The following is a 27,114-nucleotide window of genomic DNA, read 5'->3' on the forward strand; positions in this document are numbered from 1 at the left end:
TATTCGTGTGTGTGCTCCATGTCATCTTCTCGTTCAGGGTTACCCCAAGGTATTCAAATGTGGAGACCCTCTCCAGTCGCACCGTACCCAGGAGAGGGTTTGGGCGTGATGAGGGGGTAGGGTTTAGAATCATAAACTTTGTCTTAGAGGCGTTGATTTCTAAGCCCCTCTCAGTACAAAATTCCAAGAACCCATCCACTGTCCGTTGGATACCCATGGGGGATTTGGACAGCAGCAGGGTGTCATCCGCAAACATTATGGCGGGGACCCTGCTGCCATTCAATTTGGGGGCATCAATGTCTTTAAGCTTAGACAGATGAGCGACTACCCCGTTGACAAAGAGGCAGAACAGGGTGGGCGCAAGTACACAACCCTGCCTCACCTCCCTGTCAACGGGGAATCTTTCAGTTAAACCCCCCGCCCTGCCACATCTGACCCTCGCAAAGTTATCCTGGTGCAGTTTGATCAAAATAGCCAGGATCCCTGGTGGAACACCCAGGTCACACAGAACGCTCCAAAGTTTGGATCTGGGCACCAAGTCGAAGGCGGCCCGCAGGTCCACGAATACTGTGTACAAGCTGCCGCCCTCGACGAATGCTGTCCTCCAATAAATAAGATTGAGGCGGAAAATTTGATCCATGGTGGAGACACCTTTCCTAAAACCTGCCTGGTAGGGACTCATGACAGCAGCTTCGTCTATCCAGTTCTGTAAACGATCTAAAATGAGCCTCCCGAAGAGTTTCTGCGACACATCTATTAGGCTGATGGGCCTGTAGTTGGATGGGAGCAGGGGCGAGCCTTTTTTAAAGATCGGGACCACCTCTGCGCCAAGCCAAGTACAGGGGACCTCCATGCCCCCTAGAATCGCGTTGAATAACATTAGGAGATAGGGGGCCCATATGTCCGGCTCCTGTTTGTAGAGATCGCCAGGAAGGCCGTCCAGACCGGGCGCCTTTCCCGTTGACAGGCCTATTATGGCCGCCCGGACTTCTCTAAGTGAGAAGGGGTCCCCTTCCACAGAATGCGGCAGCGGAATGGTTTCAGAATTCCCGTGGCCTGGCTCCTCTGTATACAGAGACTGAAAATGTTCCTGCCAAGCCTTTGCAGAAATATTTGGCTCTATTGCCGGGGCAAGTTCCCCGGAGCCTAGGTTGACAGTTCGCCAGAACTTCCGTGAGTCCATAGACGCTAGGGAGCTAGCAAGTTCCTCCCACTTGTTCTGCTCCCAATCTGTTTTTGCATTGACAACCAGCTTTTTAAATTCGCGTCGCCTGGCTCGGATTTCCAGCCTATTTTTACCGTTCTTAATACTCAATAATAGTTCACTCCTGGCTTTGCGGCACGCTGCGTTATACCATGTGCACTGTTTCCTTCCACCCCCCCTCCGTGGGCCATTAATAAATAAGTCTATAGACAGACTCTTTACGACTTCCTCATGGTTCAACCAGATTTGATTATGGGTATCCCCTCTGGTTGGTTCATCATTTAAAAACGCCATGTTCTCTAAAATAGGAATAAAATTTTTATAAAACTGCGGAAGCTTGGTTGAACTTGCTGCGATTTTTTCCCACTTGATTCTTCTCCTATTGCTTTCGAGGACTAGATCGGGATTTGTTTTGGGTGATTCGAATTCACCGAGATCTAGTCCAGGAAGGAGAAAATCCAATTCCAGGGCATTATGGTCACTGTCTTCTCTATCGGTGACCCTGAAATCTATGACATGTGTCCAAGATGATAGTTGCACTAGAATGTAATCTAATCTTGATTCGCTGCCTTTGCGGTTGAACGTGGGTTTGCTCGGAGTGTCAGAATTGGTTCGCCCATTACAAGCCCTAACCCCATATCTCAGAGTTAAGGCTGTAATCTGTACTGCCAGTGGAGTCCAAGCTTTAGGCGGGGGGATACTAACGGTGATACTCGCCATCTTATCTCTTCCTCTAGGAGATCCCCGTCTAGGAGACCTGGCAGGGGCTCAAAATGAGAGTTCAAGTCCCCACCCACTAAAAAAGGGAGACCCTTGGGAAGTTCGGACAATAAATCCGCTAATTCATCGATGGTGGATGACTCCTGTGAGATGGTAACCGGTCTCGAGTATACATTTACCAGCGCTAGTCTACAGCTACGAGACCATTCCAGTAGAACCACGAGTATGTCTTCTGATGCTACTGGAAAGCGCGTAGCTTTGCATCCCAGATGGACTGCAACCCAGGTTTCAAGTCCACCGGATGGGCGTCCCCTTCCTCGCCATTTCGCGGGAATGGAGAATACAGCGAATCCCTGCCTAGCGTGTTCCTCCCTCTCCCAAGTCTCCTGGAACATGCATAGGTCTTTGGAGTCGGTGTATTCAATCCATTCATGGTGTTCAGATTTGTTTCCCAAACCCGCCACGTTCCATGACAATATTTTAAGCATGGGTGGCCTATCATTCATGATGGTGGTTATTATGTGGGCGTTCTCTTTATTGCTGGTCACGATCTCTAAGCATGTTGGGGGGATGGTTTCGTCCCCCACAATCTGACCTGCTCTGCCGGTGGGGTTGGTCAAGGACCCATGGTGTTCTAGACTATCGGGAAGCTTTATTCCAAAACTAGTTCGATACGCAGACTCCCGCGTTGATTTGTGTCCTGGTTTACCAATGGAATTACTCCAGCCCTCTTGATGTTTGGGGGTGTTGGGCGAGTTCGCTTCTAAGCTAGTTTCGTCCACAACCTCCCATGCTAGAGGGTTGGACTTCCTGCCCGTGGGAATAGGTAGTCAATCCACCATATCTAATTGACTATACCTATTGTGTGTTGGAAAATAAAATTGCTGGCATTGGTGAAGGGGTCTCCGGGGATAATAGTTTTGCCCACCTGCACCCCACTTGACACTTTTCCTATGGCAGATTTCCCATCCTCCATCATCCAGGTTGGAGGTATAGTGGGCTAGCTCCTGTCTTTGGGGCATAAGTGGTTCTCTCCTTCCTCTCGACAGCCCTCCATCCAATCTATCGAAATATGTATGTTGTTCTTGAGTTTCCGAATGCCCTTGTTGTAAAGATCGAGGGTAATGATGGTTTTCCCCTCTTTTGGGGTCTCCCCACCCGGGTGGTCTTGGTGGCTGGTCCTCCCAATTCTCGTCCTCTCTGCCATTTACTATGGGAGGGTAAAAGAAAGAGAGGGGTAGAGATTGAACAGAGGTCCCTTCTTGCTCTGGGATCCATCCACATATATGCTGGACAGTCCTGCAGTGCTTGAAATTGACTATAATACAGTCACCGTTTATAGATTTAATAGTGTTACCTAGCCATGAAACCCTTCGTACCATGAGAACAGGGCTCAATACACCTTCAGGAAGTGGTCTATGTGTACAAAGCCAGTTTATGACCTTGTTTTTGAGAGAAGCAGTAGATTCTTTGGGGGCGGAATTCAATTCTGGTACCCCCGCCAGAATGACAGTATAAGGGGCTGCTTCTGGTGGAAGGTGTATTGGTCCAGGGTCTAATCTCTTACTCACACCTCCCGTCGGAAACTCCCCCTTATTTGGTGCATTGGTTGAGGCACAGTCACTCAGCCCTGCAGAATTTACCCTGTTTTGTGGAGGAGAGGAGTGATTCGACTGTGCTACATGATTTTGTGAGACATTTGCCTTCGGCTGAGTGTTGGTACTTGGGGGTGGAGTAGATGATACCTGGTGCACTATATGTATAGCATTTTTAGTGCCATTTGCGGGCTGAGAGGGTCCCCTTTTTATTGCCCTGTCTGAAGCCTCAGTCCCACCGTTGTTCATTATTTTCAGGCTATCAGCTAGTTGGACTGATGATTTTTCTATGGCCGTGAGCCTAGCTTCTATTTTTATAAGCCTTTTTTCCAGGAGACTTAGGAGCTTACTTATAAGAGTGCCTATGTCTGCCAGGGTGACATCCTCCTCGATGGTGTCGGGGAGGTTTGCATTAATTTGAGTACTTGCCCCCCCCGGTAGATTGGGGCGCGGGGTCTTAGCTCTGCCTTTTTGCGTCGTTTCCCTAGCATTTGGGCATGGAGTCTTTTGCAGGGGATTCAGGGAGGGATTTGAGTGATTTAACTCTCGCTCGTTCCTGTTTGTGTTCCCTCCTCTTTTTTTCGGGATAGCTCCCTCTCTAGTGTCCTTTCGATGTGTCGTTTTAGGGCTTGTGGGGTTATCATTGTCAAGATCTGGGGTAGGATTTAAAATAGGCATGGGGTGGGGTTGTACAGGGGGGAGAGTTAGCATACTACAATCAGCAAAATCATTAAAATCCTTCCTATTTGACTGGGAAATACAAATTGATATGTCCGTTGCCTCAGAGGGATTTGTTGAACCATCCACCCCTGTGTCCAACAAAGGGAAATCTGTGCTTACCACGGGTGACTTTGCCAGAGCCAGAGGGCCCATGGACGATCTCCGCACCCAGTCCAGTTCTTGGGATATTCGTCTTTCTAGAAGCGTTATATCCTCGATTAGCAGAGACCCAGCTTTCACGAAATAATTGTCCAGTGTTCCCTTTGATGTAGGTTCACGGGCCATAGCACTTTTGCTCCTTGTTTCTCTTGAAGACATTTCTAGGAATGAGCGCGAGTGATAGCCCTCACACTTCGCCACAGTTTGTCACAGTTTTCGGAAGTTCCAGGGGGTAGGCCCGGGCCTGGCCTCTCCTGTCCTCGAACGGCCTCAAACGGCCCGCTCTTTGCCCGGTCTTCGCCCCGCGCTTCGTTCCGCGCGCGTTCCGCTAGCGTGAGTGAGGTGGGCGAAATATGAATGGGAAACAGAAAAAGGACTTCGGGGGGAGTGGCCGAGAAGAGGACCCAGCTGCGGCGATGTTGCTCCGGCCGCGGGTAAAGCTGGTCCTCGCAGTCCCGCCCTCCCGTTAAAATGCAGGTTTTAAATAATGGCGTGGAAGCAGGAATCCGCAGCAATCAGGGCACACAAATTGTTCCTTTAGTTGGAGCTTTATACTCCAAACGGCACCCGCGCAGCGGGGGCCGCGAGTCGTGGCGTTGGTCAGGGGGAGGGGCCGAGAAGAGGACCCAGCTGCGGCGATGTTGCTCCGGCCGCGGGTAAAGCTGGTCCTCGCAGTCCCGCCCTCCCGTTAAAATGCAGGTTTTAAATAATGGCGTGGAAGCAGGAATCGGCAGCAATCAGGGCACACAAATTGTTCCTTTAGTTGGAGCTTTATACTCCGAACGGCACCCGCGCAGCGGGGGCCGCGAGTCGTGGCGTTGGTCAGGGGGAGGGGCCGAGAAGAGGACCCAGCTGCGGCGATGTTGCTCCGGCCGCGGGTAAAGCAGGTCCTCGCAGTCCCGCCCTCCCGTTAAAATGCAGGTTTTAAATAATGGCGTGGAAGCAGGAATCCGCAGCAATCAGGGCACACAAATTGTTCCTTTAGTTGGAGCTTTATACTCCGAACGGCACCCGCGCAGCGGGGGCCGCGAGTCGTGGCGTTGGTCAGGGGGAGGGGCCGAGAAGAGGACCCAGCTGCGGCGATGTTGCTCCGGCCGCGGGTAAAGCTGGTCCTCGCAGTCCCGCCCTCCCGTTAAAATGCAGGTTTTAAATAATGGCGTGGAAGCAGGAATCCGCAGCAATCAGGGCACACAAATTGTTCCTTTAGTTGGAGCTTTATACTCCGAACGGCACCCGCGCAGCGGGGGCCGCGAGTCGTGGCGTTGGTCAGGGGGAGGGGCCGAGAAGAGGACCCAGCTGCGGCGATGTTGCTCCGGCCGCGGGTAAAGCTGGTCCTCGCAGTCCCGCCCTCCCGTTAAAATGCAGGTTTTAAATAATGGCGTGGAAGCAGGAATCCGCAGCAATCAGGGCTGCTTTACCCCCCAGCACCTCTACACAGCCTCGCCTCACCTCGATCAAGTGGGAGCCGGGTGAGTGACTCCCACGCTCTCCCCTCCTGGGAGGTAGTGCAGGCAGTAGTAGTAGCCGGAGCGAAGCGGGAACAAGACCGGGGCTTAAAGTCCGCTGCCCGCAACTTTCCCGGTTTCCTCCCAGCTGTTTTCCGGCTGCTCGCTCTGTTCCACTGTTCAACACCGAGAGTTACTCAGCTGTCAGCTGTCACCTTCCAACATAACCTAGCGATTTCCGCCGGGAGAACCCAGAAATCGGAGACGAAGATCTCGGGAGGGAGTGCTCAGAAAGCAAGGCAGTTCCCTCCCTCAGCCCCTTCGTTACCTCGAGTACACCTCTCAGCTGCCTCCAGCGGTCCACCAGTCCGGGATCAGAATGCTGGTTTTCGCCACTGCAAAAAGCTTCAGTCCTCTGCTTCCTGCCACGGCCACCACAACCAGGGCACAATCACCAGCCTATCCGCCAGAGTAAGCACCTTGGGGCAGTTACGAGGGGTCCGGACCGGGGGCCTTAGGTAAGCGAGGTGAGCCGAGCTGAGCCAAACGCAGTGCAGACCTCGACCAAACAGCGGCGGGAGCAGCGGCAGCAAATTTGTATATTTCTTGAAAGGTGAACTACCAAGAGATCCCAGTCTTGTTTCGCATAGTCTCCTTGTGTTGAGACAAAACAATACTTTGATGAACTCTCATGGGAGTGAAACACATGTCAGGAATTACTTTTATTGGTTCTTGTTTGTACTGGATATTATACTACTAATAAAACATGCAGTACTGTGCCTGGAGTAGGAAAAACTTTTTGTCATTTTTCAGCTCGGTGTGGATAGCACTAGCTAATCCTATGTTTAAAGACTATCAGGCACATGCATCAAAGGAAAAACCGGTCGCAAACGGGCAGATTCTCAGAATCTGCCCCTTTGTGACCGGTATTTTTGCATTTGGGATGCATCATCCCAAATGCAAAAATCGCAATTTAAGGAATCTTTAAATTGCGATTACTTAAATTGCGATTGCATTTAAGGAATCCCAAACTGAGATTCCTTAAATGCAATGCATTAAAGTAAAAAAATTAGCGATTTCGCTAATAGGGGGAGCAAATTACCATGAAGTTGAACTTCATGGTAATTTGCAAAAACTTTGAAAAATGCACTTTTGTGCATTTTTCAAAGTTTCATGTTGCGCACACACATGCCCTTAGAGCATGTGTGTGTGCAACATATGTGCACAGATCAATTTCAGGGGTGCAACTGGTACTCGCAAATTGCTCATGCAATCTCCAATTCATTCCTATGGGCCTGGAGGCCCATAGGAATGAATGGGACAGCATTCCTTAATTGCGACTCGCAATTTGCGACTCGCAATTAAGGAATGTGTAGGAATCGCTATTTTTATAGCGATTCCTACATGCATAGGCTTTTGCAATTCCTTAATTGCGATTCCTTAATAATCGCAATTAAGGAATCACAAAAGTCTACGTTGATGCATGTGCCTGATAGTTGCAAAAATGGCAAAAGGCTTTGCCACTTTTCTAGTTCCCATAGCACTCTGCTAACCCTATGCCTGAAAACTCTGCTACAAAAACAAACATTTGAGGTAGGCAAATTTAGAGTGCCGCTGATGCAGTAGATACACTTCTACACGAGCAACTCTTCACCTAAACTTGGGAACTACAGCAGCATAACACACATAGAAAGAAGTATATGCCTTGAAGAATTGTTTTTGTGCAGGAAGATAACCCTTTGTGCCCCAAAACAATCCTGCCTATAATGCAGGCACCCTTGCACCATGGCGCAAGGGTGCCTGCTTTAGCACTAGGCAGTCACAAGTGTGCCAGAGAGAGCTGATCAGCACCATATCTTCACAAATATGGCACTGTTTGGCTTTCTCCCATCCATGCAATACGGTGCAACAACTTGCTGTGTGACTCTGCATTGTGCAAATTATTAGTAAATATGCCCCCAAGGATATAACTGGTTTGTGAGAAGGGTGATGTTGTAACCATGTATTGGAAGGAATAAAATATATTTTTCTGAACATTAAAATGATATTGCAATTGATCTTGGAGTTTTATGGCCTGAGAAACAAACTTTTCATTCAGCGGTGCTTCTCTTTATAGTCACAGAACTCCTCAGTGACTTCCAACACCTTACAATGTAAGGCAGTGGGCACTTTATCCCATTATATTTAAAATAAGACCTCAATATAAATATGCCCTTGAATAAATGTTTATGACTTCTTGCCACATTGGCCATCTCTGCCCCAGTGTGCCAGACCCCTTAACCCCATTGTTGCTTTTGTATTTTCATGCTCAAATGTTTATGTCATAGGTTCCCTGTCCCAATGCCCATTTATGAATAAATGAATGAATGAAAGAATAAGAAAGAATTTATAAAGCGCGTAGCTACCCCGAGGCACCCCAGCACTAACAGCAGCAGCGAACAGAGATAACAGCTTATTAGGCGGGGTTTTGGAAAAGCCAAGTTTTAAGGAGTTATCGGAAGGACAGGAGGTTGTTCTCCCGATGTAAGTGGGAAGAGAGGGCGTTCCAAAGCTTAGCGGTGTTATAAGAGAATGAGCGCCCGCCGCTTCTTGCTTTTTTTATTTTTGGAACTGCGGTGAGCAAGAGGTTGGCCGAGCGGAGGCTTCTGTTAGGGCAGTAAGGGAGAAAATAGATTGACTAACTGTCGGTCCTTTCCCCCAGAAGGACTTGTGAATGATACATAAAGTCTTAAATGTAATTCTCTCCAATATAGGCAGCCAATGAAGTGCCGGCTTGGCAGATTGCTGGTAGGGGGTAGGCGAGCTGCTCTGTTTTGAATGATTTGTGGCTTGGAGGTGGTAGCGTGGGGAGCTCCTAGATAGAGGGCATTCCCATGGTCCAGTGGGGAGCGAATAAGAGCCTGGACCATTATCCTTCTTGCATGAAATGGGAGAAGAGGAAGGATTTTGCGGAGCATCCTCAGAATGCCATAGCAAGTGGCCGATAGTTTCTCCGCCTGATATTCATAATTCAGGGAGCGATCCAGCCACATGCCCAGACTTTTAATCTGGTTCTTTGGTGCCGGAGCAGGGTCAAGACAATTTGGCCACAGTAGTCCTGACTGAAAGATGGGAGAGTTGCCTAGGAGCATAAGCTCCGTCTTATCTCCGTTCAGTTTCAGGCAGGAGAGCTCCATCCATTTAGCTACCTTCTCCAGACAGGGTCCCAGGCCAGAGGATGAATTTTCCAGGTGGTTTAAGGCCACAACTAGTTGTGTGTCATCAGTGAATGTAACTATTTTTATGCCAAATGGAAGGACTATCTCTGCCAGCGGACTCATATATACATTAAACAGTGTAGGGCTCAGGGAAGATCCCTGAGGAACACCACAGCTGAGAGACATAAGCTTAGAAATGACATCTCCTTCGAAGACCTGAAAAGACCTGTCTTCTAGGAAAGACTGCAGCCAGGTGATGACACCCCCAGTCACTCCAAGACTCCTGAGTCTGAGAGTCAGGATATTATAGTTGACGGTGTTGACTGAGGCGCTGAGGTCCAGGAGGATGATAGCCGCTGCGCCACCTTGGTCCAGAATTTTCCTGGACTCTTCAACCACCACTAAAAGAGCTGTTTCCATCCCAAGTTGGGGCCGGAAAACCATCTGTGAGGAGTGGAGAAGGTTGTTGGACTCTAAGAACCCGGATAGGACTGAATTAACAAGCCTCTCAAGGATTTTACTAATCGCCGGGAGGAGGGTAATAGGGCGATAATTCCCCAACCGATCAGGGTCAAGATTGTTTTTTTTGAGTATTGCTTTCACCATGGCACATTTCCAGGGCGGGGGACCTACTCCAGAAGAAATAGAGGAATTAATCAATTCAAGAATCACTGGAAGAATTGTTCTAGTGGCTAAGTTCACAGCATGATTTTACGAGGGCCTCTAATGATTTAAGGGCCAACAGAGGGATTTGCTCCAACAATGCTTGAGTGCAATGAGGAGAGATAACCGTAGGAGACAGGTCTTTTTGACTGGCCGCGAGAGGGAAGATGATATATATATCTTGATTTTTTTTATAAAAGAACTCTGGCAGTTTATTGCAGGGAGCGAGGGCGCCATCAGTGGTGGCTTGTGGGGAGGGAAGTTTGAGGAGAGTCTTTGCAATGCGGACATTTCTCGCTCGGAGTTAGACGCAGGGCTGATTTTTTCCTCATAATAGGCTGCTTGTGCGGATTTATTTTCAGCTTGATAGATTTTGATGGCTTCCCTATATTTTAGTTTGCTAGATACTGTGTAGTCCCTTCTCCATTTTTTTTCTAATCTTTTACAGACTTGTTTATATACGCGGAGCTTTGAGGAGTACCATGGAGAGATGTTGGACCTGACTTTTTGCGGGTAGAACATGGTCTAGAGAGGAATCGATCCATTCGTAAAACTTATCATTAGCCAAGATGGTGTTCAGTTCACTAGAAGGCCTGGTTGCTTCGAGAGCTGAAACCCACTGTTCTAGGGGAAGCTTAGACCAGGTACGTTCCTGGCTACTAACCGTGCTAAATAAGTAGAGTGGACCCGTGATGTACCATGACAGGGGGAACAAAAAGTGGTCTGACCATGGCAGCGGGGTGGGAGAAAGTGAGAGAGTTCCTCACTATTAGTGAAGATAGGATTCAGTAGATGACCCTTGAAGTGAGTGGCTCCAGAAACTCTTTGTTTAAACTGAAATGCTGAAAGATTTCTAACTAACTCAGAAGCCGCTGTATATATTCGCCTTTATCTTTGTTTTGATGTAATAGCATCTGCCTTTCACTTTTCAGTATCTATTTCTCCATGTCAAGTGCTTGTAGTTCAAGAGCCTGTTTCTCCATATGTGTCTCCATATCTTATTTATGCTTCAACCACTTTCATTGATTTATGTGTCTGCCACTCTTTTGCAATGTTATTTCTGCTTGTCTCCCATTCCAGCCTCAATGACTCAGTCCACAAATTGATGACTCGTGGTACTAGTTTCAGTGTTTTGTTTTTCCAGTATTTGTATTTCCCTTTCCCAGGGTCCATGAACCCATCACCCATTTCGCAATGTGTTGCTGTACCATTGTTTGTGTTTCCTTTTCTTTGTGATCTTGCATATGTTCCAGTATTCATGTCTTTCAATGTCTGTGGTTCCTTGATTCTCTGTCTTAACTGCTCCGATTATCCATGTTTCTCTGCCCAAGTCTCCCTGTCCCTCTTTCCCCTTGTTGATATTACCATGCCCAATGTTTGTGTCCACTTATTGTGATCTGAATTACCCCAAATAGAAGATTCTAAGAGCTAATTGCACCAGAAAGGAGAATGAATTGTTTACTAAGAGTATGGTACTAGAATATTATGTCCTAAATATGGTCTGACAAAAATATTGCGTCCTAAATATCCTTTAGTGAAATATCTTTCTCCACATAAAGTTAACTCCTTCAGTGCCCATGACGAGATAGTCTCGTCATGGAGCGCGGTTGCGCTGTGCCCATGACGAGACTATCTCGTCATGAACCCCGCCCGCTAATGAAACGCCCGGCACAAGGCGTGGAAAGGGCGGGGCACTGAAGAGGTTAATAATACAAACTCTACACCCAATGGAGAAATATTAGCAACAAAATTTGTGTTAGATGATATTTTTGTTATTGATATTCTTACACACAGCCCGGCTCCACACACAAAAGGTGGCAATTCCACCTGCCTTTGGCTGTAGGCTGACTGTCTTTGATGTAGTAGAATAGACAGCTACATTCTAAACAGTAAGTAAAGAGCCTTTAATCAAATTCCTTTGCATTTTAGACGTGGCACACTGTTTGAAAGGGGAATATGTTTCAGCACTGGGTCAGGCTAGGATTGGAGAATTAAAGGCTTGACAGTTGCAACAAATGGATTAAACCATAGCCGTGTAAAAGTACCCAATTGTGTCCAGAAGCATTCTTGCTGTGCTAGATTGAGGAGAAACTCCTGTTTCCCAGACCAAGATGCAGAAGTGATCCTGCTTACATTCATATCATTCCTTCACCAAACATGCCTACCAGTGCTGGAGAAGCCAACTACCTCATTTTTTCACACATCTAGTGGGGTACTCAGTCTGCAATTGTGGCCTGGCCTCAGTACAAAATGCCTTGGGGTCCTTGTAGCTGCCAGAGCCTGTGCCTAACCTGGTACAGACAGAGAGGTTGGCACACACTGTTATATGTCCTGCTGCTGCTTGGTCATTGTGTGACCTGTTTGAAGAATTTCCTAATTCAGGGACACTCCTCCCCAGTCCAGTGCTGGGGCTAGTTTGGGTGGATAAGAAATCTGCTAAACAGCAAATGAAATCTTCCAGGTTTACTACGCTTCTGATCTGCTACCTGCATTCATGAATACGCATCACCACAACATCTGCCTCAGAGAATTTGACCTTGTTTCCAGACTCTTTCAGCTATAGGTTAATCTGAAAGGTTTAGTTTTCAGACGTCTGCTGAACTTCATGGGTCTGAGTTCAACTCTTAGGGTAGGGTTAAGGACATTCCACACTCACGATCCTTGCAAACCCAGAGATCTTCCACTATATTTAATCAGCTTGAAGGATCATTGGGTGATCTAATGAACACATAGGTACTATTCTTTGTGAATCGTCACACATGATTTGTGTTATGCCTGCTTGTCATAGTACATTTATTACTTATGAATTTGTGTCCTTGCAGGAATTGATCCAATCTTAGCACTCCAACACCTCATACTCGATTACAGTTACTTGGTGGCAAGGACTGCTAGTGGTGTTGTAGTGATTTCTGTCTCTTTGAACCATCATCTCAGGGATATGTACTTCATCACTTTCAGTAAGATACTAAATACTAACCTTGTAGTAGTCGCTCTAATTGTATTACTAAGCATTTTTATATATCAAGATGTATATTCTATTGACAATCACAGAAGGAAGGGTAATGTGTTTTGCATAACATCCTTTGCATCTTTCTTGGGCTGCATTATCAGTTTCTTAACAAACTGGACCTAATTCACAAAGAATTAGTTGTCACTTACTTTTGGACTACTCCAGGAATACTCTAAAAGTACTTGAAGGGTTAGTCACAATTACTCTAAGTAAAATCCTTGCCAATCCAGGCTACTGTGCTCTGCATGAAGCTGCTTGATTTCCACATCTACACAAATCAGTTGTTTGATAACCATTTTTGGTTCCCATAAAACTTGCTCTAAAGCGTTCAGCTGTTAATGAAGTCACCAGAAGTGTTTTGTTTTTGAACAAGAACACTATTTAAGGTGTCAGAGAGCCTACATACTATATACATGACGAAGGGATGAGTGACTGCTGTGGCACTAATTGGTGCATGGATGTGAATACATCTATAAGTTTGTTTGTCCGATTTAAAAAAAAAAAAACTCTATTCTTCAATGGCATATTTGCTGGCTTTGTTGTGCCTACATTCTTTGAATTGTCAACATAAGGAGCTCTAGTTTGAGGGTGTTCATCTGTGTTGAAGTATGCTTAACTAAAGAGTTGCAGGACAAACCTTATTAAGAAGAGGTTTGGCATGAGGGTGAGCAGTGAGCAATGATTCATTGAACAGGCCGTTTGGCTTACGTTATAATTAAACCTATATATTTGGGTGCCCTCAGATGGTTCTGCCATGGCAGGATAACTATTTTATTGATTTTTTAAAGTTTCTACACAAATTAGAAATATATGGATTATTATGCTCAATATACATTGCAATATATAATATGTGAACTGCTGCCTCTTCCAGTTGGTGTTTAGGGCCTCAGGAGGATGCAGCACTGATGTGACTGTGTTTGACCCAATGCTTAGCGTAGAGTTGAGCCAAATGGGCTAAGGTAATTGTAGTTTATAGAAATGTTGCAGTGACTTTATTTTTAACATTAACATGTACTAGAGCCATGGTGAATGTGCCCTATATTTTGATTACAATTTGTATCTTGTTACTCCAAGGCGTATCCAGTGTACATTCCAGAGTGCTGTGTGAGCTCATAGATGGAGGGCCTGTGATGTGGGTCCACAGAGTTCCTTCACGGTGACCCAAAGCCTTATTACCCCTCCTTCCAGAGAATCTAAGTGAACAATCTAAGTGAACAAGTTCGGTTATGGCCATCTCCATTTGGCTTCCCCTTATGTGTGCCTGTTAGGGCCAAAAATGGCCTAAGATCACCTTGCGCCTTTATCCAGGCCTTGCCATCATGCTGTTTCCCCTCTTTCTCATTTTTGATTCAACTTACACCTTCCTTTCCCAGCTATTCCCAGCCGAAGACCTAAGGTGTGGGCTATGTCCCTAGCGTTCCGGAGAAGACCCAATATAGTATGCCACCGGTGATTTATTACTGCCACTGTTGTTTTCTCCTTTTGCTCCTGTTTGGACTCCACGTAGTATTGTCTGATGCCTTGTCATTTTCACTAGGGGATGGACCCTTTTGTTTCTAGATGGACTTCACATAGTATTATCAGTCGCATGATGGTGCCACCAGAGGCTGGATCCTATTGTTTCTGTGTGGACTCCATATAGCATTTCACCGTTGGCTTAATAGTGCCACCAGATATAGCCAACAACTGGTAATCTAGCAACGTCTGATTAGCAAGTAAGATTGGGGCCCTCCTACTGTGTCATATTAGGGGTCAACTGACACTGGTTTGTATATGCTGCCTATAAAGCTATGGCACACGCTCATTGAAAAAGTGATGGTTCACGCTTCTGTGACAAGTTTGGAGTACACTATTGGGGAATCATGCACAAAACAAAAATTCATCACTAATAGATCACACAGCAACCAACACCTATGTCCATCAATGCGTTAAATGATTGGGTTCTACCTTATTGCTCTCTTAGAGAGTGCATTTCGGTTTCGATTGCAGGTAGAGAAAGTACTAAAGAAGTACCACAATAAAATACAATGCAATACAATGAAATACAAAAAACAGAATACCTACAATGCAATAGTGCCTTTTCCATTGGTGAGGTCAAAGTTTGGTATAATAGATGGGGGTAGTCTTTATTCTTTCAAAAGAGGGGTTTCCCTCCTCTGCATGGCGTGTACCCCCATGAATATGGGGCAATCCGCGTTGCCCCTCTATGTTCCTATTACAGAAGCCTGCACATGGAAAAGTACCCCTTTAGGTAAGTGCTAAATGCTGACAACTCCTAAGTAGTAGACATTTAGGTCCAGAATTATGAAGCTTTTAAGTTGTCCTTGCATCGTGCAAGGTGATGGAAGGACAAAGCAAAGGTATCAGTGACATTTCCAAAGCCATGCAAGGGGTGATTTGCGCCACCTTGAGTGGCTCTGTAAAGAAATGTAGCGCAATGCAGCTGCATGTGCCACATTTCACTACATTTCGAGCTTGGAGCCGTTCACTGGGTGGACAATGGGTTTTCTCATGCATCCACACATGGATTTCTTCGCATTCCTGGATTTACTAGAGCCAGCAAAATTGGCAATGGGTCAAAGTGCTACACCTTCCCCTGTGTGGAGTAACATGGAGAAATATATTTATTTATCTTTGCTATTTTCTCTTTCTATTTATGCTTCTATTCTGCAGAACACATAAAAAGAGGAAAATAAAAATTCCCCTAAGCATAGTTTTTATGCAGGAAGGTGTCCCTTACTACAAAAAACAATCCTGCCTGTAACCCAGGCACCTTTGCACTATGGTGCAATAGTGCCTGCTCTGGCGCTATACAGCACACAGTGCGCCAGCACAAGGTGAGCAAACATGCTCCATATTATTGTAAATACAGAGCATATCTGTTCTCTCCCGTTCAGAAAATACAGCGCAGCAACTTTGCTTCCTGCCCTACTTTTCATGTATGATTAGAAAATATGCTGCCTAGTTCATCCTCTTGAGGGAATTTGTGAGCATAAAATAATAGTCTGAGCACTCGAATAGCCTCCCCATGGGGGAGTGTTATGGTAACAGACCTGTCTGCCTTCCAGACGGTCACTGAAGGAGCACCGGTACAAAATCTTTTAGTAAGCCTCCAGCCATCTAATGATGGTATGTGTGTACTGGCTCCAGCCATCTAATGATGGTATGTGTGTACTCCCTACAATCCAGCAATTGATGGGACCTGTGAAGTCACCCGTGCAGCAAAGAGGTGTCTGGTGCTGCACTCACTCTTGCATGTTCTTTTATTACCTCTTAAAGGGCAGGCCAGCTGCCAGAACATCATAAACATACAACACTATCACTATCATGGACCATCATACAGCATTTTTGGTAAGAAGGCCTTAACCTCTCTTAAGTACGGATACATGGATTTGTATTAATCTGCTGATGCTTCAGTACCTAATCAATCAAACAAACAAACATTTAATGAAAGCCAATTGTAGGAAATTACCATCTTTTGCATGGTATACCCCCTGATTTTGTTCCCTATCTGATTTTATTGCCTGTAGAACTTTGTGCACTTTACCCCTGCTAACCAATAGTAAAGTGTCTGTATTCCCCCTTTTAACACAATTGAATTAGTATAACCCTAACTGGCATGTTTAACTTACCTATACTTTTCTAGTGTATGGTACAATGTGTGCAAATTGGCAGTAAGCTAAATGTTACTTGTGGACTGCAGCACCTATGTAGGCAGTGCAAACATGGCTTCAGTCGCACCATTGTAGCCTGGCTGAAGCAGTTTTTAAATTACAACTCGAGTGTCAAAATAAACCTTTTTGACTGGTCTATATCAATAAGTCACGCCTAATAGGCCTTATAGCTCATAAGGCAGGGTGCATGGTATTTAAAAGGAGAATATGTAGAAAGTTAATGGTAAACATGTCCTTCGAGTGACTAGCACCTAAAAGCATATACACTGTAGCAAGGCTGGATGTTTTATAGAAAAAGACTGGGATGCACAATTACATTCAATAATGCTATCTTTGGCTAGGAAGCACCTAGAAACATCATTCAAGAACTCTTTGGAATATGTATTAAAAGCCCAACTCACTGGTGAAGTCAGATATTTAATAGATACTAAGGAATATGTACGTTTAGAAAATTACCTTTTCCCTGCCTAAAACTGCTGGAGGCTAATTTATTACGGGTGTGTGGAACTCACAGAGCTTTACTCCATGGAATTCCAAGGAGTTAAATATAAAATTAGCATGATTCTGCAGAGTTACATCTACCCTTAGTGAACAGATGTGAGCTTCAGTTTCTGTGCCTCAAGTAGATGTACTGACAAGCTCACCACAAAATAATTAGAGACATCCGTGGTTCTCACACAGGACATCCAGTTCTTCCCTTGCAGGACACCTGCCCCAATGCACCTTTCCAAACATCCATCGAAGCATTTTTTCCACTCTGTCATCATAGTGGCGCTGGACACTGTCACGATTGGTGGCAGATCAAAGCAAGCTGCAATGTGTGGCAGACATCTCTAGCCTCCAAGGCTAACATCCAGTGCAGAGACATGCACACAAGTCTCCTCACACAAGTGCTGGATTATAAAGACTTCAGGCAAGGCAACAGTACTTTTAGGCCCCACAAGTGGCATCTGTATGCTACAAAAATGCCAATAAGATGTACCCCAACACATTCAGTTTCAACCCTTTGCTGCTGCCTCTAAAAACATCTACATTTTAGGTCTCTTATGTTAACTGCGTGCAGTAGTGTAGATTCATTTATGAATTCAATAAAAAGATGTGGCAGTCTGTGCCAGACAGTGCAGAACAGTGTAAGCATGAACGACATTAGTAGAAATCTGTCGGCAGACCACAGGGGAGGTCTTGATGCAGTCAATGCAAGATCTATCTCACTTTTACGAGCAAGGGAAAAATATCCAACCAATTAGCAATTTATTTTTAGATTATTTTCTATGAAAATGGATACTGGGAGGTGACTCTGAGACTCACTAACACCATTATGTTAATTAATGGAGCGCAAGAATGGGGGTGAGGAAAAGTAGGCTTAATTTAAAGGTATAGTCTTTCTAAAGCAACCTATAGCACCTTAAATTCAGTACAATATTTTAATGTGTTCTGTGCCCCTCACAGGAGGCTCAGGCTGTATTGTGATGGATTAGCAGGAATATAGCCTGTGACTGTGATGGATGGAGAGCTTGAATGGAACCCACAGAACAAATGGTTTATTAGTATAATTGAAGATGTAAGATTACTAGCCGGGTGTTGCTATCTGAGTTTGTGGTGACGCACACCCGTCATCCACCTGCAGTGAGCTGAACTATGGCCCACAGAAAGCACTGTCCTTTGACCTCCTCCCGCTTGTTAACCTAATGTCACATAAACTGTCCAATGCTTTAAAAAGAACTGTGTGTCTTTCAGTTTTAAAGTTGTTGTTAAGTTATGCATATTGCTGCAATAAATGGGCTCCAAGCACAATAAAGCAAACGTACATGGTTATTGGTATGTAAACATCACTGTACAACCTTGCCTATGTGAGATTTTAACCATTTAATTTTTTTCTGTGCCCATTATCCCATCATTAAAACATTAGGCGAGCGTCTGGTCTCCCCGTGGCAGCACGGATTCATCCCGGGCAAGGGCACCACGGATCATACCCGTCGTGCTATTGCTCTGTTTGACGCCGTGGGGGTCGGGGGGGATCAGATGTCGATGATCCTTCTGGATGCTGAAAAAGCTTTTGATAGGGTGTCGTGGGAGTTCTTGTGGGCGGTTCTTGAGCAAAATAACATCGGTCCGCGCTTTTTGAAGTCTATCAAGGCCATGTACTCCACACCTAAGGCGAGGGTTCTTGCTATGGGTCTGGAATCTAGCCTCTTTGATATATCTCGCGGAACTCGGCAGGGCTGCCCATGCTCCCCGATTCTCTTCGCCCTATATATAAATCCCCTAATTCTAAAACTTGCTATGGCAGCAACAATTAAACCGGTTACAGTAAGTTCATTCGACACCAAAATTCTAGCCTATGCAGATGACGTGGCAGTAATAACATCTCATCCCACTGATGCAATCCATGAAATAGAACGAATTACACAACTCTTTGGTCGGATCTCTGGATACTCTCTAAATCGAGATAAAACAATGGTTTTATGCACCCGCAATACTCAATTTGTAGATACAAGAAGGGTCGAAAGTGCAGTATATCTGGGAGTTCGCATATCCCCCAAGATTGAGGAAATTATTCAAATAAACTACGATCCTCTACTTCAAAAAATTAAGAACGATCTTAAAAGGGTAGATGGATTGCATCTCTCAATTATTGGAAGAGGGAATTTCCTTAAAATGAATATTTTACCCAGGGTCTTATATTTGTTCCGTGCGATTCCACTGTTAGTGGATGATAAAATTATTAAGGCCCTGGAATCCCAGATGGTTAAGTTCGTTTGGGGTTACGGAAAGATAAGGAGATCTATCCGATACCTCTCTCTGCCAGCTATAAGAGGGGGTCTGTCAATCCCCAATCTGGGATTTTACCTGTGGGCAACCATGATTCAACAGATGACTGTATTATTCTTTGTTAAAACACCTGAAAAAGTTGTAAGGGATAAGTATATACCTTCTATTTACGAATTGGTTATTGGGGATAAGGCTAATGACCTCTTGGCAAAGCAACTGGAACCCTCATATTACAAGAAAGTTAAGTTCAAGATATTATCCAGTGCCTGGGCAATCTGGAGGAAAGCTATGAGGCATCTAAATATTCCTAAATACAATAAATATACCTCGCTATGGCACTCTACAATACTACCAGTAGAAATGTATGATAATATATCTAGAAGATGGGAATACTCGGGCGTATTAACGATAGGTGATTTTTTATTGCCTAGTAATGGGAATAGATTTCAAACTCTACAGAGTAAATTCTCAATCCCAGATAATGGGGTATTTAAATTTATTCAGACCAACACGATCTTGAACTTAAAAAGAGCTGAGTATTCCCTGGATAATATTCCTTTATTGGATCATATGGCCATATGCACGACCAGGATTGGGACTATATATGATATTGTAATTGAAAGCCAACGGGATGATCTTGAATATAGGGAAGAGAGGTGGTCAAACAAATTAAACAACCCTAATGTGGATATTTATATGTCTCTGGCTCTTGCAATGAAGGTGTTTGTTGCTTCTAATATGAAAGCTCAGCTCTATAAGACCATATTTGATCTGTACTTTACACCTGCCAAACTTCACTCTTGGGGGAAGAGAGCAACCTCTGAATGTCCGAGATGTGGTAAAATCGGAGCACACCTACTACATATGCTTTATGAGTGCGACAAACTTATTGAGCTGAGAGGTATGATAGCAAGCTTCTGGCAGGAAGTGTTTGGGCACTCGGTAGCTGAATCCCCCACACTATACATCTTGGGCTATGATAATACACTGAAACACACTAAGGAGGAGGAAACATGTCTTTTCTTGGGTATGGCGGTCTATAGGATAATCCTTACAGCTCGCTGGAAGGATATCGATGCCCCTTCCTTTCAGGTATGGCTAGGTCGGTTGTTGGGCATGTACAATCAAGAAAGTGCAATTTTTGCTTGCAAAGGAAAGACGGCTAGGGCCTTGGGTAACAAGATATGGAAACCAATTGAGATGTGGACCAACAATAATAGATCTGTATAAATGAACCAGCGGTAACCCTCTTGAATTATGTTTACTGAATATTTAATGAATCACTCTCTTGAATCCTTCGATATTCTGTTTTATAATTTCTGATCCATGATCATTACTAATGATGTATGATTTATGTTGTATGATTTTACAATTGGATGGAATTTCAATGTAATGCCTACGGTTGCAATAAATATATATATAAAAAAAAAACATTAGGCAGAGAAAGGTTTCTATAAAGCAAATTAGAAAGTGCACAGCCACAGACTTACCATCTCCCCATTGCACTGTGGTTGAGGATGGTGCGGTGCCCATCCGGGCATGTCCTCATCATGGCTGGCCTTCAGGAAGATGGTTGGAGTGTGGAAGCAAGTGGCTGCTCCACCGGGACTCACCTCCCCACACTGGGAAAGCTGATGCTCCACCTGGGTGCACGAGGAGCAGGGGCTTGGCTTCTTAATTTAGTCAGTGAAATATATTTTTTCACCTCACCCAGTGTGCACTCTGGAGAGCATCAAAGAGATTGACCCTTCAGAGGGGAGCATGGCAGAGAGAGTTTTCAGAGTCTGCAGTGGGAATAATCCTCTGAGCTCAGCCCAGAAGAATGGCTTACTGCTGGCTGCTGACGCCAGATCTCCTCAACGAGGTGGGCGCTCACACCTCTCACAACAAGGTACCCCCCTTTTGTGTTAGTTCCTCCCTAACAAACTTGGTGCCCAATTGCTTTCAGGATGCACACCCCTTAGTTACTGGAAGGCTCATTGTCTTGGTGCACAAGACTTGTCCCCCACTGGGATCCAGAAATAGTAACCCTCTGCCTCTCTTCTGGTCTCTCTCTCGAAGTCAGGGGAATACTTGAGAGTCACAAGGGCTGAGGAGGGTGACAGTGCCTGCATAGGTTCCCGCATTCAAAGCATGATGATGACTTGATTAGCAGATTGAACGGCGTGCAGAGGCATAGTTGAGAGTCCTGTACCTTTGTCTTCACTTCCAAGTGCTCAGATGACTATGGCGGCCGAGTGGGACCGTAAAGCCATGCAGCTGATTGGCACCTCGTTGTGGAGCCAGGCAACCCTAGTTGGGAGGAAGGGGATGGTCAATGGAAAAGGCGGGCAGGTCCGACTGCTTACTCCCAACTTGTGAGCGTGCGGGTAAACTAGTTTGCCGGCAGTTGGCAGAGTTTTGCCAAACTCTGTGCTACATGCAGAACGCAGAGTAGCAAAACTCTGAGAACTCCATGGGAGGAGCGGAGTTCATCACCCACACCTAATTTGCATTAGCTTCTAGCTGCCGCGCTCTGAGTGGTCAAGTCCTGAATCAGGTGTAAAAACTGTTCCTATAGTAGTTCTAAAGGAACGGATTTGGGAAAACGTTTTCAGATCCTCTGGCAAGATGCCATGTGGGCAGTGTCTCAAAACTTAGTTTGCGTCAAATGGGCCTGGATAGGCCCCTTCTATGGTTCACACAGTCAGACCGGCACCAATCACAGTAGTCAGGGAACTGGCTCCAGTACTACGTTGAAGTGGCCATAGAGAATGGTTGCTCATTTCACTGGCCCCACCTCTGGAGTGGGCACACAAGCTCTGCACAGGGGAAGAAGGGTTTCACCATCTTGGATTTAGGAAGAAAAGGGCACTGTGGCATTGCTTACTGTAGGTACTGTTGGAAATTGGGTGTCTGGTTCGCAGAGTATGCACCCTGTCTGAGCAGGAGCCACAATTTTAGTTGTAGTAAGTCAGATGCATACCCTAAATTAGCCTGTGCTCACCCTCTGGTAGCTTGGCAAAGAGCAGTCAGGTTTAACCTAAGAGGCAATGTGTAAAGTATTTGTGCAACACTTCAAACAGTAAAACAATGAGAACACCACACAAAAAGATGCCACACCTGGTTAGACAAATAGAGATTAATTTAATGAACAAAACAAGACCAAAACAACTAACATCCAATAAGCATAACAGGAGTTATGATTTTTTAAACACTAAACTGAAATTTAGTGCTTAGAAGCATAAAGCGCCAACCAGGTCTATCTGGTTGTGCTAGACCAGGTCGAATCCAATACTTCAGACTGAAAGTGATAGAATGCTGGTTAGAAACAGGGACCAACCTTGGCCATTTGCAAAGTACCTTAATTGAGTCATTGACGGAGCCAAGATGAGGGAAGCAAAGAGGAGATGCATCGTCGTTGAACCACAGGATGAAGGCGATGCGTCGGCTCTGAGTTGGGCAAAGTCAAAGATGCATCAGATCTGGAGGCAATGCACCGTGCAGTTGGTGATGCAATGTACTAGATGTTTGCAGCAGCAGTGATGCATCATCGTAAGTGGAGATGTGTTGGTTCTGAGCAGTGCAACAGTGTTGATATGTGGATTTCTGATACAGCAGCACTCTATACCCTCTTCCAAGTATCCAGGACACAGTTGGCACCATTTGGGAGTGGTAAGACTCACAGAAGGCAGAGTTCAAGGTGCCATAGCAGGGTAAGTTGGAAGACTTTGATGTCCCTCAGACTGGAAAACAGTAGGCAAGCCAGCAAGCCTGTGGAGTCACTTTGGTTCTTGTTGGAGAGGTGCTGGTCTAGTCCATCTCACGTCCAGGCAAGGAGGAAACCAGGAAGCAGGTCAGCAGAGTAGGAGTCCAGCAGAGTAGCAGTCCATCAGAGTGGTAGTCCTTCCAGCAGCACAGCACAGCAGTCCTTCTTCCTGGTAGAGTATCAAGAGGTTCAAAAGTGTACTGAGTTTGTGATATCACAGGTCCAGTACTTTTGCCCAGTTTTGCCTTTGAAGTGGGTAGACTTCAAAGAGATTGCTTTAAAGTGCACATAGTCCCTGCCATTCTTGCTCTGGCTCCAGACTTGCTAAAGGGAGGATATGCAGCCCTTTGTGTGGGGACAGGACACAGCCTTTTCAGGTGTAAGTGTTAGCTACTCTCAGGATGGCCCATCAGGATGTGGATGACCCATCAGTCACACCTAAGCTCCATGTGTGTTTGGCTAACTGGAGGTAATACACAAAGCCAAGCTGTCACCCACCCCAGATAAGGGGGTGGGTGACAGCTTGAAGCTTAAAGCAAGAAAATGTCAACTTTCTAAAAATTGCATTTTCAGAATTACAGTTTAAAATCTGACTTCACCATAAACTGCGTTTTTAAATTGCAAATTCCAGAAACACCAAACTTGGGGGTCCAATCTCTTCCCAATTGGTAACTACACTTATAAAATGTAGCACACCGTAGAATATATTTTAGTAATAAATGTGGGAGGGGCAGAGGGAATTGGCTGGAAAATGGGGAATGCTTATGACTAATTGTGAGGGATTAAGTGACGCAAATGGAGGGATGTAGCGAGGGACATGAACCCACCCACAAAAGAATAAGCCCTTTCCTATTTGTAAAAAGGACCCATCCCAGTTGAAAGTGTAAGTTCAGCAGCACTGGAACTACAACACTCACTCATAGAAAATAATGGAGGTAGGACTTTAAATGAAACCAGAACTAATGTTATGAGAAATTAAATTAAACTGGTTGAAGATATAAATACGTTATTGATTGTAAAAATACATCTATATATAGAACATCATTATTATTTAGTTTTAACATATTTTATTTAGTTGTTTTTTTTAAAGAGACAACATTAAAATGTATTAGAAATAAATAACTTGTCTTGAATTAATTCCATAAAAACTTTTAATAATTTGCAATATATAATAAAAAAGTATTGTTGTATTGCTTTTAATCTGAGTTTTTTAAGTTTAAAGAGCAGAAATATAATTTTATTTTAATTTAACATATTATAAACAATTTAAAGGATTCATTTTTGAATGATGTTATAAATGCTGTACCATTTTTATATTATTCTTCATTGTGAATATATCAAATTAATTAAAATTAATATTTAAGATAACAATATGTTTTACAATGTTTAATAAACTTTTATAATTTTCCTACTACTTTACCATAGGAATATCTCTGCCCCAGCTTTGAAGGGCTACATCAAGTTGGCAGAACATAAAATATGGTTGTAAAGGTACTACTAGTAGTAACTTTGCATTTGAATTTGACATTTTAACTGACCCCACCCACTATTTCATGCAGTGGGGACATGTAGGTCGGCACCTTTGAGTAACTTTATACTTGTGAATAGTGGATAGCCAAAAGTAATAAAGGTACGTGTAAGAGCAAATTTACTTGTAGTAAATCTACACTTGTAGATTAACCTTTGTGAATAGGCTCCAGCATTGGGAAGCAAGGGAAACGCTTACCTCGTGTCCAGAGTCTGCTTTTTTTGTGTTTAATGTAATGTGCAGTATGCACAGTGCTCTGATGTCTCATTAAGCAAAAGTGAAAGCAGACAGCATCATGTGGCACAGTCTGCCTTCACTTTGGTGCTTGGATCCAAGAGGGAGAGGTATTGTGGAAAATGGTACCATGTATTATACCTTTGCCTAGTGGATCAAGTGTCCCCCACCTCAAAAAAAGGAACAGCATTTCTTTTCTACTGTGTTTCTCGGAAAAAGTACGGGAAGGCTGAGTGGTAGGATTTTTGTGGATCCCCACAGTTTTAGGAATTTTCCCACCAAGAATTGTAAGGAAAATTCATGATTTTAGCCAAGATTTAGGGTTTGCAAGACATTCTAGGTATGAACGCATTATGGGAACCAGCAGGTCACGTGACTGTGGACTCTCTTGGATGATCAGTTTTCAGAACTATCTAGAGTTGGTATGTTTCCCTTGGTGGTGTGCCGAGCCCGGGTCAAAAACAATGCAGCTACCCACTTTTGCCAAAATGAGTCGCCTTGCAAGGCAAAAATGTTGATGTTTTCATGTTGCATTTTGGAGTCTTTCCTGTCGTAGACAAGAGGCAAAGTAACACAAGCTGGGTACTGTTTTTAACAGGAAATGAATAACAGTAGAACATGTGTTATTATAAGTTGAAATACTATCATTTTTAGTTTCTAAACATAAGCCAGTGTGCAAGAAAGACAATATTTTGTGAAATGCCCTCTGAATGACATGATAGTATGGGTCACCTAAATTCCGAGTTGCACACATAACCACTATTCCTAAACTTAGTATCTTGGGCACATTTAAAAATTTAACAGGATTCCTTCATCCCCATTTTTCATTTATTAGACTTCACCATGTGGTGGATTTAGACCTCATGCCTGACGAAATTGCCACTAAGTTATACAGGCAATGAAACATGTCGGCCCATCATTAAATGGTCTGCAAGCATGCAGTTTGTTTTTATTTTGAATAGGCCCACGAGTTGGGAATAAAGTGGATATTTGGTGAATGTGTGGCCTCTCTCAATTTTAACCTCACTGGGTCTATTTTTGTTGTTAGTGGAATACACATTTATTTTTTCACTGGTTTTCTGGACACCAATGTGTATATATTTTTCAAGCGAGGTAGCGACCGATGATGAAAAACGTGGGCACAACTGGTGAGAACCAACTAGTAAGCTCCTGTGGTGTTCACACGTGAGGTGGTATCTCGTTTCTTCACACATTTTGTTCACAAATTTGTGTTTTACATATACCTCTTAAAGTGGAGGGTATTTGTGGTTAACACAGTGACTGTTAATTCAAAGGTCTGCTTTTTTAATAAATGAAAAGACAGTGCCAGCATGAGTTGGGACAATACCTAAGAAATATAAAGGGTTGTTGTTGGGGTACAAAATGAATTCCCACTCCCACTCAGAAAGTTAAAAGACTTTAGTGCCCGTTTTGATCAGGTCTGATTGTGATTGTTGGTTACCTTTTCTAGTTGTCAAAACCTCCATCACTTGTCAATTTCCTCCACAGTGACCCTCTCTGAGTCTGTGATTCCTGTCACAGACAAATTCCAGAATGATATTTTGCACATTGTAAACAAATAACCCACAGAAATGTGGCAGAACAATGCAAAATATATTTCTGTGTTGACGACCTTAAAATAATAGAAGTAGATTGCTCTTCATGATGTGACTGAAATCCCTTAGGTGTGAAATACATTTTATTTTAATATAAACTCTTCATATCTCAGAGTGATTGAGCACAAAACATCCATTTAAATATACAACTTATTGTGAATAAATGTATTCTAGTGAAAACATACGTAAACGTCCGTAATTGGAATTTTGCTTGGTTCTCAAATCTTCTGTTGACCTGTGAAAAGCAGCTCCAGTTGGGACAGTTCGAACAGGACTGCGAGCTAGAACAAAAAAGGAGAGAAAGATTATAATAGTATGCTGTGCCTAAACTTGAGAAGACCATGGACAAACTGAAATGCAAACAAAGGAAAAGCCTTAATATTGGAATTAAATGCACCAAGGTATCATATTAGACATAGTAGGGACCTACAGTGCAACACAGGGAAGCAAACATTCAACAGTTTCCAATGAGCATGCAGGGACACAGAATATAGCGAATCCATTAAAAAAGTCATCCTAAAGGTTTATGAAAGATGTGGAACAACATCCCATTATCCATCAGGATCACCATAAACTCGCTGCTATTTGGGCAAAAGCTGAAAACACACATCTTTAAACAGTACCATATCATGTCGAAGTAACAGTCCATCTCCGTTCTCAGAACTCCTCTTCCAGTGATTAATTTTTAGAAGAATGAGTGTGAGTGTCCAAAGCTCAGTTGAGAAGCCAGTGGTTGAAGATTATTAAATGTCAGTGTGCCAATACCAAGACTGTGTAGTCTTGAGTCCACCTTATTCCTCTGTAATCCACTACCAGACACTCCTTGCCC

The 27,114-nt window shown here is 44.2% G+C and overlaps 1 protein-coding gene across 4 annotated transcripts in view; it reads right to left on the reverse strand.

The window, feature by feature from the left end:
* Nucleotides 1-27,114, reverse strand: part of SLC4A5 (solute carrier family 4 member 5) — a 753,917-nt gene that overhangs the window by 430,838 nt on the left and 295,965 nt on the right. For all 4 annotated transcript variants that reach the window (XM_085633456.1, XM_085633454.1, XM_085633455.1 and 1 more), the window contains one exon: nt 26,471-26,566. In XM_085633456.1, coding sequence (XP_085489582.1) covers nt 26,471-26,566 — 96 coding nt within the window. The remainder of the gene's footprint in view (nt 1-26,470; nt 26,567-27,114) is intronic.

This window comes from Triturus cristatus, chromosome 11, assembly GCF_964204655.1.
Source record: "Triturus cristatus chromosome 11, aTriCri1.1, whole genome shotgun sequence".
Taxonomy (NCBI): Eukaryota; Metazoa; Chordata; class Amphibia; order Caudata; family Salamandridae; genus Triturus; species Triturus cristatus.